General features: G+C 35.0%; 1 protein-coding gene across 1 annotated transcript; it reads right to left on the minus strand.

Moving 5' to 3' along the window:
• Positions 1-12,338: 12,338 nt before the first annotated feature.
• On the minus strand, positions 12,339-12,894 carry LOC136983122 (ankyrin repeat domain-containing protein 39-like). Its single transcript, XM_067279759.1, has one exon. It carries the CDS (start codon positions 12,869-12,871, stop codon positions 12,398-12,400), a length of 474 nt encoding a protein of 157 aa, XP_067135860.1. The 5' UTR covers positions 12,872-12,894; the 3' UTR covers positions 12,339-12,397.
• Between the last annotated feature and the right edge of the window lie 2,932 nt (positions 12,895-15,826).

The following is a 15,826-nucleotide window of genomic DNA, read 5'->3' on the forward strand; positions in this document are numbered from 1 at the left end:
CATTTAAAGACCTTTCGAGCAAAGATGAACGCACAACCTGCTTCTCTTGTCTGCCATTTTATTTTCTCAGCTTTTCTCCATATTCATTTTGGATTTGGCTAGATCCACAATGGGGGCAGTTCAGTGACGAGAGGGCAGACACTGATACATCTGGGACTGACCACCCATGAAAAGCTAGAGGTTGTTTGCCCGGATTCGATCCAGGTCTTACAAAGCGACGGCCTAACACCTTAACTTCCTCGTTATTCGACCGTCAAAATCGTGGTTACTAGTGACTTCGACACTGGTGTTAGTACCAACTAGGGAATTCGATCCCGGTCGTTATTTCTAATCCCAGAATTATACTTAGTCAATCCCGGGATCCAGGGATTATTTATTCGAATTTATTTAGTAGCGTTTGTGCCAACAAACGCTACTAAAATCCGCTGGCAAAACAAGATGGTTGACACATTGACAGGTAAAACGCACTGAGCACTAGGCGAGAAGATCTCACCCCGCATTCTTAAGCCTACAGTTACATAACATACCTGACACGCGTGACAGTGACTGTACATCAATGCTAGATAACAAACACACCTGACACGTGTTACAATTTTTTTTAATCGACTACAGAGTGTATTCGATCCTTAGAAGCTCTAAATTTTAATATAGATGAGTTCTCGAACATGTTATTTATGTTCATTATTCAATTTAAATTGGATGCAACAACCAGAGGCTGGTGGGAGCGCTCACTTAAGGGTGATGATATTCCTCCATTGAATAACTTGTTAGAAGTTTTGAAGGGTCATGTTAGAACTCTACAGCCAACCAAAAGTGATCTCGACTGCACCAGAAAATCGATTGGCGCCCGCGAAAATTCAAAAATGAAGTATATTACAAGGTAATCCAGTGAGAACTGCTTGCCTATCATTTTAGTTCAAAATACAAGAAGTTTTATATTAAAATGATAGGCAAGCAATTCTGTTACGAGCACTGGCACTGAACGTTTCGCTTCATGCAGTCTATTTTGCAACTTTTTAAAATAATGTCAATCCCGAATATCCGGGATCAGGAAAACTTAATCCCGAAAACTTTGGGACTAAAATGTGGTCGGGATCCCGGGATCAAATCCTCTAGTACCAACTAGGAGTCATATTGTAAGAGGTAGATTACAGTAAGATCCCGCTTAACGTTCCTAGACGACAAAGCGTTAAACAACCAAAAATAAACAGATTTTACTTTAATTCCGAGTTATTTTTATATTAATTTGCATAATAATATGTGTTAAATAACAAACGTATGCACACAGAAATGTAAAGTTCATTTTTTGTGATGAAAGTCCTGGCTCTTCTGAAATTCTTGTTTTTTTTTTTTTTTGCGATAAAGTCGTGTAGTTTCATTTGTCGCTTTTTTATTTCCTTAAGCAAATGTCGGTAGCAAGAGATCGCATCCAAAACGCCACGTCTCGCTTTTGCACTCCTTCCAAAATCTAGATCATTCGCTACAATTTGATCAACGATTTCGGTTATCTTTACCAAACTTTTACTAAGGAAACCTATAGCAAGTTCTTTGGGTTCTTCGATTACAGAATCACTATTTTCCAGCTCTACAAGAATTCCTTGTTCTACCAGTTCTTGAAGGTCGTCGTTGGTAAGGCTCTCACCAGAAACCTGCAGTAACTCCTCAATATCCTGTTTGTCTACATCTCCTAGTCCTGCTGTATCGATTAGGTTGAAATTTGACAATTTAGTCAATATAGCGATAGGCTTTTATCGTTGAGAATTCTTACCTCCAGCCATAACGTCTTCCACACTCCGTTCATGCATTTATCAGTTAATTCTTGCCAAGCGAAGTCGATATTTCCAAAATTACACCAAACAAACATAGATTTAAGGAAAGTGCAGTGCTACGACGAATTGCCATCTTTTGCTGATTGGTTCGTGTTAGTAAATAATCGTATTATATACGAATCAATGAAATGCCACAATAATTTGAATCAGCGTAAATTTTGAGTTTTTTTTAGGCTTCGAGCAGACCGCGTTATATCGAATCATCGTTAAGCGGGGTCTTACTGTATTTGTAAATATACTTATTGAAAGTACTAGTGAAAGTGTTTATCATTTATGTTTATATTCTAATCAAGAAATTAACATCAAATGACAGTATTTTCATCTTTTTTTATTATTATGTTGAGTTTTGCGAGTTATCCTCGGTTGACACCGGTGGCTGTGTACTATGCTGGAGCAGAGTCAAGGCATAGTAACCAAAACAAAACAAAACAAAATTTAAAAAACTGTTAGTGTGTGTGTCTGTATTCAGGAATTTCCTAACAATATGACATGTATTCAATATAGTGGTCTTCTGTAATGTGATGTATGTGTTTCTATTCAATTGTAACGTTCTCAGACTTTTGTGTAGTGTGTGTGGTATCACATCTGTAGGAGAGGACGACAAGCACAATAAGCACCCTATCCATCCTCCACAGATGCCTTATTTCCTGGGCAAGTTCTGTGTACTTGTTGATTTTTTCACTGCATGTGTTTTGTGTGTTGTGTGTGCTTGGATCAGATATGTCTATATAATGTATAATGTAATATAATAATATAATATAATGTATGTGATTTTATTGTGTTTGTCAATGAGTGTGATGTCTGATCTGTTGTGGTAAATTGTTTTATCTGTGATTATGGCTCTATCGTAGTACATTTTGTGTGTGTTGTTTTCCTATACAGTCTGTGGAATGTATTTGTAATGCAGTTTGTGGATGTCTAATAATTTGTTTCTTTGCAAGCTCTTGGTGTATTATATTTGCTACTTGATTCTGTATATATAAATAATCTGTCTGTGCCAAGAGCTTGCAACCAGAGGTGATGTGTTGTATAGTTTCTGGCATGATATGACATTTTCTTCATGTGACATTTGTGAGTGTTGTACCTTCCAGTATGTGTTTCTTATAGTTTTTATAGTATTTATGAACTGATCCTGTATGGCAATCATGAATCCTTCCATCTTCCCAAAGAAGCATCCCCAAGCTAACCAGCTGTTTGACGCAGTTTAATCAACAAAATCCTGAGACAGGTCATAGGGATACCTGCCATGGAGTGCCTTTTGAACCCACAATTGCTTAATGGTGTCTATGCTTTTTATATGTTGTGAGTGTAAATTTAATGGTGTGTTATTTGAGTCTGCTAAAGTTACTGCTTTATGTAACTGTGATATTTCTTGTTTTTTGTGTTTATGTTTGTTTGTAGTGAAGGTTAACTATGTCAATCAGGCCATGTCACTATCTTTACGTAGAAGGGTTCTTTCTATGGTAGATTTAGGATGATGTTGTGTGTTTAGTAAGTGTTGTTCTTGTTTTCTATTGGAAGTGCTCAAGATCTGTGTGAGTCCAGTGTATAACTCCAAAAGAATATGTGAGTACGGGGACGTATGTGTTTATTGTTTTAACTGTGTTCTGAGAATAGCATTTAACCTACTTTGGTATTCTTTAATTAATCTTTGCTTTATTTGTATATGTTCTGTTAGTTTGGCCTGTTGGAATCCTATATACTTGTATACTTCCATGGATTCAATCACATCTCCAATTCCAAGTGCAAAATCTCCTTTTTTCAGAACTGTCTTTTCTATGTGAAGTGTTTTTCATTTGTCTAGGCCAGGAATCACCAAACTATGGCCCGCAGGCCAGATCTGGCTCACTACTGCACTCTGCCAGAAATGAGCTAAAATATAATTATTTATATAGAAATATCACATATTGTAGATGAACTTACTATGTAGAAAAAATTAAAATAAGTGTAAGAAAGGACTCAAACAGGGAGATGCACTTTCTACAGTTTTATTTAACTTGGTATTAGAAGTGGTAATGAGAAAAGTATATGAGGAAATGGATGTAAATGCAAGAGGTACGATTTTTAAGAAACATTTACAGTGCTTAGCATTTGCAGATGATATAGTTATATTGGGGAGATCTAAAGAGGTAATCGAAGAGGCATTTAAAATAATGGAGGAAGTAGCAATAGATAAAGGCCTAACAATTAATGACAAAAAAACAAAATATATGAAGTTAATTAGTAAAGATTGTCAGGGGCCAAGTGGTCAATTTCTACATATAAAGGGCCATAAACTGGAACAGGTGAATAAATTTCAATACTTAGGAACTCAGCTAACAGAAAAGAACAAAATTGATGAAGAAATTAAGGCAAGAGTGACAGCAGGAAATAGAAACTATTTTACTTTAAGACAAATTCTAACATCTAAAGAAATATCAAGATGCAGTAAGATTAGAATTTATAAAACTATTATAAGACCGGTAATCATGTATGGCTTCGAGGCCTGGACAGTGACAAGCAAGCAGGAAGAGCAGTTGAGATGATTTGAGAAAGATTTTGAGAAGAATATATGGGCCAGTACAAGAGAGAGGAGAGTGGAGAATAAGAAGTAATAAAGAACTTGAAGATTTATATGAAAATTCTGATATTGTGACAGAAATCAAAAGAGGGAGATTTCGATGGATTGGGCATTTGGAAAAAATGGACCCGGAGAGAAATGTGTCTCAAGTGTATAGAGCAGTGGTTCCCAACCTTTTCTAGGATGCGGAACACTTTTGTGAGCAATTTTTCTTTAGCGGAACACTTACTTAAGTTAATATGAAATACATAAGCTTGTCATCAGTTATTTTATTAGAATTGAGCAGTTATAATTCAAAATCTCTACTCATATTATTAATGCCAATTTTGAGACAGGGAAAAATATACCTAAATAACTTTAATGGGAAACTTGTGCCTGATGTTTTTTACATATTTCTTCTATGTTGGGACATATACAAGACAATGCCACCTGTATTTCTTCTTCTAAATTTGTCAGTCTTTTCCTTTTTTTTAGGTTTTATATTGGTTAATGTGGAAAACCCAAGTTCACATAAATATGAAGTTGAAAAAAATAGTAAAATTTTTATGGCTTTTTTGATATCAGTGGATATTCTTGTTGGACCGATATCCAGAAGTCATCAAGATTCATTTCAGCATGTTCGATTTTCAAGGAGTGGCCAGATGACAAGGATATAAACTCCTCTTTCTCTGAGACATTAAATTCAGAATTATTACATAATTCTTTTGAAATAAATGGATTCCTATCCCAGTCATATTTGTCCGTGTCAAGAGAAGAAAAATATTTTCTTACACTGTTTTCTAATATTGCTAAATGTTCTGATATCAAGGAAACAATATCGGTATTATTATGCATGGATGGAAACATACTGAGATTACTTTCTTCTACTCTCTTTTTCCAAAGAATGATCTTCTTGTGGAAGCTGATAGTTTGTCCGTTGATGTTAAGATGTTTTTGTGTACACCTTGCATGGTAGTATTCACAGTGTTCAAATAATTAAATATGTCCATTAAATATCCAAGTTTGGCATACCACATATCATTTTTAAGATTTTCTGCAAAGCACATATTTTCTTGTTCGAAGAAAACTATCAATTCTGTTTTCAGTTCCAGTACATGAAAAAGCACCTTTCCTCAAGCAAGCCATCTGATATCTATATGAAAAATTAACCCTTCATATTTTGCTTCCATCATTGCATTCAGTTGTTTAAAAATTCGGGATTTCGATGGTCTTGCCTTTATGTAATTTACCATATTAACAACGCTAATAAGAACATCTTTTAATTCTGCATGTAATGTTTTGCAATAAGCACTTCCCTATGTAAGAAGCAGTGGTTTATATAAATCTCACTGTTTCATTGCTTTGAAAATGTCACAAATCCCTTGACTGAGCCTGTCATTGATGGAGCTCCATTGGTGCAAATTTCCACTCGGAGCACAATCGGTGCATTGTTCCCAATTCAAATTCAAATGTTCAAAGAAAGAATTGATAGCATTATAAATGGCTTCTCCAGTCGTTCTTTCTAGTAACTCTCTGCAACACAAAAATTTATTGACTATTCTATTTTCTTTAACAAATCAAATGTATACAAGTACAATGGCTTTTCCACTAATATCTGTTGATTCATCAATTTGAAGAGCGAAAGATGTATTGTGAAGTTTACTTGCAAGTCTGCTTTCAAATGTCACATGCCATATTAATTATTCTTCTGTAAATTGTATTATTTGAGACTGGTATTTTCATCACTTCTTTTTTCCCATCTTCCCCAAACATAATACTGGTGATTTTGCAACATGCTGGTAAAATGAGTGACTCGGCTATGGTATGTGACAGGTATGGTATGGCTTCTAGGGTAACATTAACCAATTTATCGGTTAATGTTACCCTAGGTATCGAAGATGGCAGATCGTCTGTGATTCCAGGAATTAGAAGACAGGAAACAATGGAGACGCACGTTTTCTAAATCTAACTTATTCTAATAGTTTGCTAATGGTTGCTAATAATTATGGTAATTTATTAGAATAGGTTAGGTTTAGAAAACATGCATCCCCATTGTTTCCTGTCTTCTGATTGCTGGAATCAGAGACAGGCCGCCATTTTCGATACCTAGGGTAACATTACCAAAAATTATAATGACTAGCGACCTCTTGTTTCAAAAATGTTCTGTTTCTGAAACAAGATATCTCTGGTCCACCGGTCAAGGTCAACATGCCGCTACTCTAGATCAGAACTGCCCTAGATATATTGGGAATAACACGGGACAGGAATTAATTAAAAAGTACACTAAATGTGTGGAAGTAATGTGTTGTTTTGTTTATATTTGCTAATGTGCAGAAAAGGCCTCTTCGTTTGAAAAACTCTTTTTAGATAACTTTTTGGTGTGGTTTAATTGAAAAGAATTAAAAATAAAATAAAAAATATATATTGTAAAAAGTTTTTTTAAGAGAAAGTCCCGCCAGGGGGTGAGAGAAGAAAAAACAAAGACAGAGGGCACTATAATTGCATTTTTTTAGAAGAGGAGAAAAGATGGTGGCCTAATTGTTGTAATTGTTATAATTAAATTTTATTCAGTTTTTATCATTGCCTTTATCTTATTCGAAACATTACTACACTCCATAAGTACGAGTCCTACATATATATTTAAGTTTATGAAAATTTTATGATTTTAATTTTTTGATATTCGGCGGCTCCAATATGATTGTACACTTTCCGATTTGTGACTAAATCTGCGGAACACTTGGGAGATGTTTACGGAACACTGGTTGGGAACCACTGGTATAGAGAAAGACAGAGGAGAGAAGGTGGAGAGGGAGACCATGAAAAAGATGGGATGAGGATGTAGAAGATGATTTGAGAAGGATAGGTGTGAGCTGCTGGAGAAGGAAGGCTCAAAATAGAGGGGAATGGGTGAAACCCCTGGATGAGGCCAAGGTCCTGCAAGGACTATGAGGGCCAGAGAGAAGAAGAAGAAGTAAGTAAAAATGCCAAAATTGGTCCAATCTGATTTTTGCATTTGACAGTTATAATTTTTAAGAAAATCAGTGAAAAATAAGATTTGTTGACTTTTTGTGACTTTGGATATGGAGCACTTTTTGTGTAAGTACCTGCAATGAAGTTTCTAACAAAAGCAATTATGAGCTTGCTGCAGTGATCGTGTTTGTGTATTGGTAAATAAATATGTTGGTTTTCCTTATTTTTTGTGTATTCAGTATATTATATTGAACAAAATAGTTCTGCGGCTTGCACTCGTCATTCTCTCAGTTATCTGGCCCACTGTGAAAAAAAGTTTGGTGATCTCTAGGCCAAACTCCATTTGTATGTCCTTGGTGTATGAATGTGTGATTTGTAGAAGTTATTGAAGTTGTTTTTGTGTGGATGCATAAAGTTTTATGTCGTCCATGTACATGAGATGTGACAGTTAAACTGTTTTTTCATGTCTGATATTGTAACCTTATAGTGTGTTGTTTAATGATAGTTAATATGCTAGATCAGTGTTCCGCAAAGTGTGTGCCATGGCACACTGGTGTACTGTGGTCAATAGTTGGTGTGCCACGGAAAAACGTCAAATTTTGTAAAGATAATGCACCTACACATAGCTGAGAGTTATGCGAGTGAAGTGCTTCGTTGCACGAGGAGCGGGACAGCCCACCCGTGTGCCACACGTATGCACGTGTCAATGTGATATTATAACGCTGCGCCCCGCTTAGTCACCGTTGTCACACACTTTTGTAAACTGAAACAAATCGTTTTTCGCCAGTAACTAGCCACTAGTTTGAGAATGTGTCGTCGTGAACGTAATTGACATTTTTATTACAAATAAATAGACCCTAATACATGTACGTGTATATAATGGTGTATATATGTATGTGTATATAAATTCCTTAAACCTGCCACAAGTTCATCAAGTGAAACTAATGATTCCCAAGAAGCAGAGTTAATGAAGAAAAAACCTAAGCTTGTTAATCGAAAATATGACACGAGCTATGTACGTTATGGCTTTATATATTGCAGAGACGAATCATGCTCAATCCCAAAATGGAGAAACTTTGGGTAATAATTCGATGGTACCCAGTAAACTTTTACGACATTTAACTACTAAACACCCATCAGTGGCTCAAAAAGACAAAGCCTTTTTTCAACGTTTGAAAGACCAGTCTAAGAAACAGGTAACTCTTATGAGTTCATCTTTCAAAACATCAGACAAAGTGCAGAAAGCAAGCTACTTGATCACTAATATGCTTGTTAAATCCAAGAAGCCTTATTCTCTTGCTGAAACTTTAATTTTACCTGTGTGCAAAGAAGTTGACAAGATTACGATTAGCCAAGAAGCCGCTAAGAAAATCGAAAAAATACCTCTGTCAGCAGATACGATCTCACGTCGAATTAATGATATTTCTAGCGACATTCAATCAACGTTAATTGAAAAATTAAGGCTTAGTGGAGTTTTTGCACTACAAGTTGACGAGGCTACTGATATCAGTGGTCATACGCATCTCATATCAAATGTGAGGTACACTGACGAATATGAAATAAAAGAGGACTTTTTATTTTGTCTGCCACTACCTGGTTATACCACTGCAGAAGAAATATTCAAAGTAACAGACCAGTACTTCAGTACTTCAGTGAGTATAATTTGGAATGGCACAACTGCATAAGCATTTGCACGGACGGAACAGCAGCTATGACGGGAAAAATTAGGAAATTTATAACCAGGGCTTTTGAAAAAAACCCTAATATTAAAAATGTACATTGCGTTTTACGCAGGGAAGTACTGATGGCAAAGTCTCTGCCTGATGAATTGTTGTCTGTCCTACAAGAAGTCGTCAAAATTGTCAATTACATCAAGTCGTGACCGCTGAACTCTCATCTGTTTAATGCAGTGTATCAGGAAATGGAAGCAGATCATCAGTCACTTCTGTTTCATACAGAAGTACGATGGCTTTCTCACGGAAAAGTGCTTTCTCAAATTTACGAGCTAAAAAATGAGACCCAGGTGTTTTTAGAGGCCTAGGGTTCAGATTTTACTTTTCTGTTTAAAAGAGAAGAATGGGTAGCAAAACTTGCATATCTGGCGGATATATTCCCCAATTTAAATGAGCTCAACAAAAAACTGCAAGGCAGGAATTCTAATATTTTAACGTTATCGGACAAGATTGAAAGCTTTCACACTAAGTTAGTGTTATGGATCAGCCACGCTACCGATGGTAGTAATGAATGTTCCCAAGTGTCATGGCTGCCGATTCAGAAAAAAAGTGCAGGCTTTGATAGTGAAACACTTGGAGCTATTGGGGAGAAAAAATGAACTCTTATTTTCCTAAGTGTGACCTGCAACTTATGGACTGGGTATGAAATCCATTTTCAGATAGCATTTCCATTGGACACCTACCGATAAACGAGCAGGAAGAATTCATGGAGCTAAAAACTGATCGGACATTAAAACTAAAATTTTCCGAAACAGAGCTAGCACATTTTTGGCTGCATATAAAAAATGAGTATCCACTGCTTTCAAAGCATGCTATTGCAATTCTCTTACCATTTGCCACGACCTACTTATGCGTCAAAAAATGATTCTATGATTTGATGATTTGAGAAGGATGGGTGTGAGCTGCTGGAGAAGGAAGGCTCAAAATAGAGGGGAATGGGTGAAACCCCTGGATGAGGCCAAGGTCCTGCAAGGACTATGAGGGCCAGAGAGAAGAAGAAGAAGTAAGTAAAAATGCCAAAATTGGTCCAATCTGATTTTTGCATTTGACAGTTATAATTTTTAAGAAAATCAGTGAAAAATAAGATTTGTTGACTTTTTGTGACTTTGGATATGGAGCACAACTCTCACTACGATTAAATCAAGAAAAAGAGACGCCTGAGGACGATCGACCAAGAGATGAGAGCAGCCTTATCAATGATTGTTCCAAATTTTGATCACCAGTGCTCAGTTAAGCAGGCTCACATTTCTCATTAAACATTGTACTGATTTTTATAATAAATAAATATTAAATAAACATTGGTTTTTCCTTTGGTGTACCTTTCTTGATTTCATAGGTGTACCTTGAACACAAAAAGTTTGCGGAACACTGTGCTAGATAATGGGTTCAGGGCTAAGCAGAACCAGAGAGGACTCAAGATGTTTGTATATTTTGTTTGTGATACAGGATATCAATAATTTATAGAGTGTTGGAAGACAGGTAATTGGTCTGTATTGCCATGGGGTCTGTGGTATTGTTGTTTTTTAGGTTTCACATAGGTAATGCCCTGAGTAAAAAATTTTGGCATGTCTTGTGGATTGAAGATGATGTGTGTTAGGTGTTTAGCTAGTTCCTGGTGCAGTGATGTAAACTTTTTGTACCAGAAATTGTGAATGTTGTCTACACTAGATGTCTTCCAGTTGTGTGTTCTGTTAACAGCATAGCAGATGTCGTGTATGCTTATTTCAGCACAGAGCATAGTTGGTATGTTGTGTAAGTTTTTGTTCTCCTCAATCCAGCACTGGACCAAAGAGAAGACCAATAAGTTCTACTTCTGTTGGTGTGCCACTGTGCTGTGTCTCAATGTTTGTTTTGGTACTAATTTGTCTATAAAAGAGTTTTTCATTATTTGTAAATAATTTATTTTGTTGTTTTTGTAGTGAACATGTTTTGTATTGTTTGAGTCTACGTGCTTTGGCTGTGAATTTTTGTTTTAGGGTGTCAATGTATTCTGTAATGTGTGTAAGTTGTGATGTTCATGTTTTGATTTTCTTGAAGATGTTTTTGAGCTGTGTTTTTTAATTTGGGGTGTTATGTTGTTTTTAATATATTGTGTCAACCTGCCTAATTGCTGTCTAATGTCATTTATTTGTGTTTCTATTCTTCTTGCCAGGCAGGCTTGTGTTAGAATTGTGTTTTGTGTGTATCTGTCTGCTATTGTATTTTCAGTCCATGGTGTGTTAATACTGTGACTGCCCCAGCATAAACTAATGTATGAATGTCTGCAAGTGTAAAAATTAAATGGTGATAGTAGGTGAGTGTTTACATAATTTAGTGTTTTTCCTATTACCTTAGAAGTGTCAATTTTTGGTATTCGTGGTGTTTGTATGGGATCTGTACCCATATATTTAGTGAGTGTTTCCAGAAATATAAATGAGAGCATATTAACTAAATCTATGTCTATGTTATCAATGGTAGATGAGGTAGTGTCTGTAGTATCATTAGTGATAGTTGTTGTGTGTGTGCTATAATCAGTGCCTGTTGCTGGATTATCCTGACAGGTTACGTGATCTTCATTAACGTTAAATGTTTCTGTCTGTTGATGTATTTGATCAGCAACTTGAAGTTCAAGTGTTGTTTGTGAGATATTGTTGTGTATAATTGTTGCATGAATCTATAGTTGTCTGTATGCTGTCATATGTTTCAAGTCTTGTGATGGTGTAGTAAGTATGGATGATAAACTCGTTCATTTCTATTGTCCATTTCATCTGTTGGCATGGTTTTCCAGCCTTTGTGGTCTGTGGATGCATTGCCACAAAAACACCAAGGCTAGGTTGGTTCCTCACGTCTGTTGAGGACATTGCAGTAGCCAAGGGAGATTGGCCTATTTTTCGAACACAAGCCTCTGCCTACCCACGAACATTGACCAGGCAATGTCCAAGCCAGTATCACACTTAGACCTGGTTACTACCATGATAAATATCTCCACAGAATGTGGGTGTGGTCACTTGTAGCTTCATTTTTCCCCATAGACCTTACTGGCATGAGTGTTCTTACCAGGAGCTTGTGCTTCAGCCTGCATTGTGTATGGCTCAGTAAAATTACTGAGCTCTCCCACCACAACCAGATGGTGACCACGGGAGTTATTATTATTATTATAATTTGGTATGGTGTCATCCTGTGTTCATTATAATTATAAAAAAATATTATCATCAACTAAAATGTGACAATGTAAGATTAAGAATCAAATCATGCATTATTATTGAAGATTTCTATTCTTAAATCAAATTCTTCTTCCTTGTTCATGTTGAGATTTATTGTCTAATATACAAACATTATATTAATTATCACAGAATTTTATTTTGAGCAGCTTCCTTTAAAATATTTTCAACATTTTTATGATTATTTTCAACTGCTTTATCTATTGGTGTTTTTCCATCACAATCACATATTGTAGGATCACCATCAGACTGTAATAATAACTGAACTATTTCATAATTTCCTTTAAATGCTGCACGATGTAAAGGAGTGGCACCACCTGGAGTTTGGGCATTGGGATTAGCACCTGATTTTAACAACAACTTACAAACCTGTAATTGATTATTTCTAGCTGCATAATGCAATGCTGTGTACCCAGAAGAATCTCTAACTGAAGGATCTTTGTTTTTGTCTATAAACTCTTTTACTCTATCATAATCACCATATAAAGCTGCTGACCAAATACCTTTTTCAAAATCAAGTTCTTCTAAAGTTTGATGCACTGATGAATATGCTGAATGACAACAATGATTTGTATGTTGATGTGATTGATTGGAATTCATCACTACCTGAAAAAATAATTTTCACTTATGTAATAAGTTTTGATGATTCATAACATATTTTAATGAATAATAACTGACATAATACATTATACAGTAAGACTAATTTAGACCTTTTTGTATGTGTATATCAAACTATACATATTTAACATATTAATTAAAATATTAAGAAAAAAATTTTGGACTCACTTGAATCTTTAACCAGTGTGTATTACGATCAAATCTGGTAGATCAAACATTTTCTTAACCCCTTCTGGGTTCTTCTTCAGGCATTCTTTTAATTGTAATACATACCGGTTAAAGGTTCAAGTGAGTCCAAATCTTTTTTATATTCACCACAGTGTGCGGTCAAGATTTGTTTTAAAATATTAAGACTGGTTTACTTGTAAATAAATAAAAAACTCCACAAACTCTTAGTCTTGCTACATATTTTCATTACTTTACATAGTCTAGTAAAGCTTAATAATATGACTGGTTTATGCAAATTATCTAAGTTTAGGATATGCATACTTAAAGATTCTGAACTAGAGTTTATTTCTTTTAGTTTATTTCTCTGGTCAAAAATATGGAATAATGTTATAAATTCCTGCATCACAATATTTCAAAAGCAAGTTTAAAAAATATTTAATGTTTACTTGTTGATTGCTTTTGCAAATTTTGAGATGCTATATTTGCACAAACATATGCTAAAATGAAATCAGTTTTATACATTATAAAAGAAAATATGATTCATTTACTAATCAAGAGTAGAGAGAAAAATATGGAATACTAGCATAACAAGGACAAAAGTTTAGAATTTGATGGGCATGTTCCATATTAAAATTAATTTAGTGACACTATTATTATGTGATATCACACTTCAAAATTGAATCTGCAGAACTGTAATTGTGCTTAATGTTTGCATTCTAAAATTATGCAAAACACAGAATTGCAGAATTTGAGTGGTGCAAAGAAACAGCTGATAATTTCATATTACAGGTATGGTGAAAAGCTGCAGATAATTACAAAACACATACAATGTACACAAATTGCAGTGTCTAAAATTATAGCTAAATATAAAGCACAAGGAACTGTCTCCAATCAATGTAGATGCAGATGCCCCCACAAACTATGACACGAGAAAACAGAAATTGCATCAAAATCTTAAAGGCGGAAGATTTAAGTCATCCAGAGAGATAAATGCTGAATGGAAAGAAACTGGTACAGATGTATCTGAAAAACAACTCTCAGAAGGTTAAATGAACATGGCTACATATCAAGAAAAGCAAAGCAGAAATTAAATCTGACTGAAAAGCATAAACTGTCTTCAGTGGGCAAAAGCCTACTAGAATTGGGATTTGATGCATTGAAAACAAGTTATGTTCACCAACAAGTCTCATATTTGCATAGAATTAAGATAACAATGGTAGCAAAGTTTGGAGAAAACCCAATAAAAAGTTTCTATCAGAATTCCTTCTTTCAAAAACAAATTTCCAAATGGAGTTATAGTTTGGGGTACCATAACTGCAGCAGGACCTGGACATTTGGAAACTGACAACACTACAGTGAATGCAGTGGTTTACTTGGAAATTTTAGACAATTTTTTGCTAAAAACACCAGAGAAACATTTTGGCAATGCTGACTTTATCTATCAAGATGACAATGCATTTTCCCACCATGCTAAAACAATATGTCAATGGTTCCTAAACAAAAACATTTCACATTTAAATTCGCCACCAAACTGCCTGATTTAAATCCAATAGAGAATTTGTGGAATGATTTGAAAAATCTGGTTCGTAAAAAGAAACTGCCTTCATTGTCCAAATTGAAGAGTGCTATTCGAACACCAGCTGGGCAGAAATACTTGCAGATTTATGTGAAAAGTTAGTTACTTCAATACCAAGACTTATTAAAGCAGTAATAAAGGCCAAAGGTGGTCCCATGCATTATTAACCTTTCAGCAGTAGAATAGTCAGGTATGGTGCTATCCCTTACTAGTGGAGAATATACCTGGGAAATTTTTGAAGTATTTTTTCACGCAATTTTTCTCATTACCATTTCAAAAAAAGATTTTGTAAACAGTTATGTCTAGTAAAGAAAAGTCTTTTTTTTTTTTTTTTCTTACATAATTCAATTTTTATGTGAATTTTTTTTCGTGGCAGTTTTTGGGGATACCTCCAAAAGAATTTAGCGGATATATATGTCTCTCACCACTGCCACATGATTGCCCTTGACGTATATATACATACCTCACTGCTGAGTGGTTAATTTACTTTATTCCATATTTATATTTCTGTAATCACTATATTCCATATTTTTGTTCTAATGTTGCTCAAGTGTTGAATGAGCTGTTTCCTAACGTTTTTATATAATTGCTTTCATCTCTATTCTGTTGTTACTTGCACATGACTGCAAATAAATTGTTAAAAAAGAATTAATTATTTAATGCCCACTTTTTGAAACTAAGCTGAATTGAATAACTTACTGCAAAGTGAACAATATTCCATACTTTTGACCAACGGTTGTATATGAAAAGAGTAAGTACTACAGCACTTAACACTTTCGTTTGGTTTTAAAACCAAATCGCGTGCAAAATGCCCTCTGCGTCGCAGTCAGGCTCGGCTTTATTGTATCGTTTTTTTAAAATTCACCTCGTAAACGTGGGACTCCATTATCCCCCATCCTGTATATAATCTTGGGTTAGATAGGTCAAGGGCAACATGCACACTACTTATTGCGCTTTTCTTGTGTGGTATTGCACATACCAATATGGAAATATTTCGATTGTGACCCACTTATTCATTCGAATTTAATTTGGCACATGCACGAAAAGGTTTGGTTATCACTACCTTAATCAAGAGGGTATATATTTTCGCAAAATGACACATAAATTACCCTTTTAAAAATATCTTCAAATTTAAAAATTTTGTTTCCAAAGTCTAAGTTTTCATTTTCGATGTAACAATTTTGTTTACAAAA

The sequence above is a fragment of the Centruroides vittatus genome, unplaced genomic scaffold (assembly GCF_030686945.1).
Source record: "Centruroides vittatus isolate TY-2023 unplaced genomic scaffold, ASM3068694v2 contig_876, whole genome shotgun sequence".
NCBI classification, from domain to species: Eukaryota; Metazoa; Arthropoda; class Arachnida; order Scorpiones; family Buthidae; genus Centruroides; species Centruroides vittatus.

Bases quoted from the DNA above. Each gene is read 5' to 3' on its own strand.
- LOC136983122 (XM_067279759.1), bottom strand. From the start codon at position 12,871: ATGAATTCCAATCAATCACATCAACATACAAATCATTGTTGTCATTCA.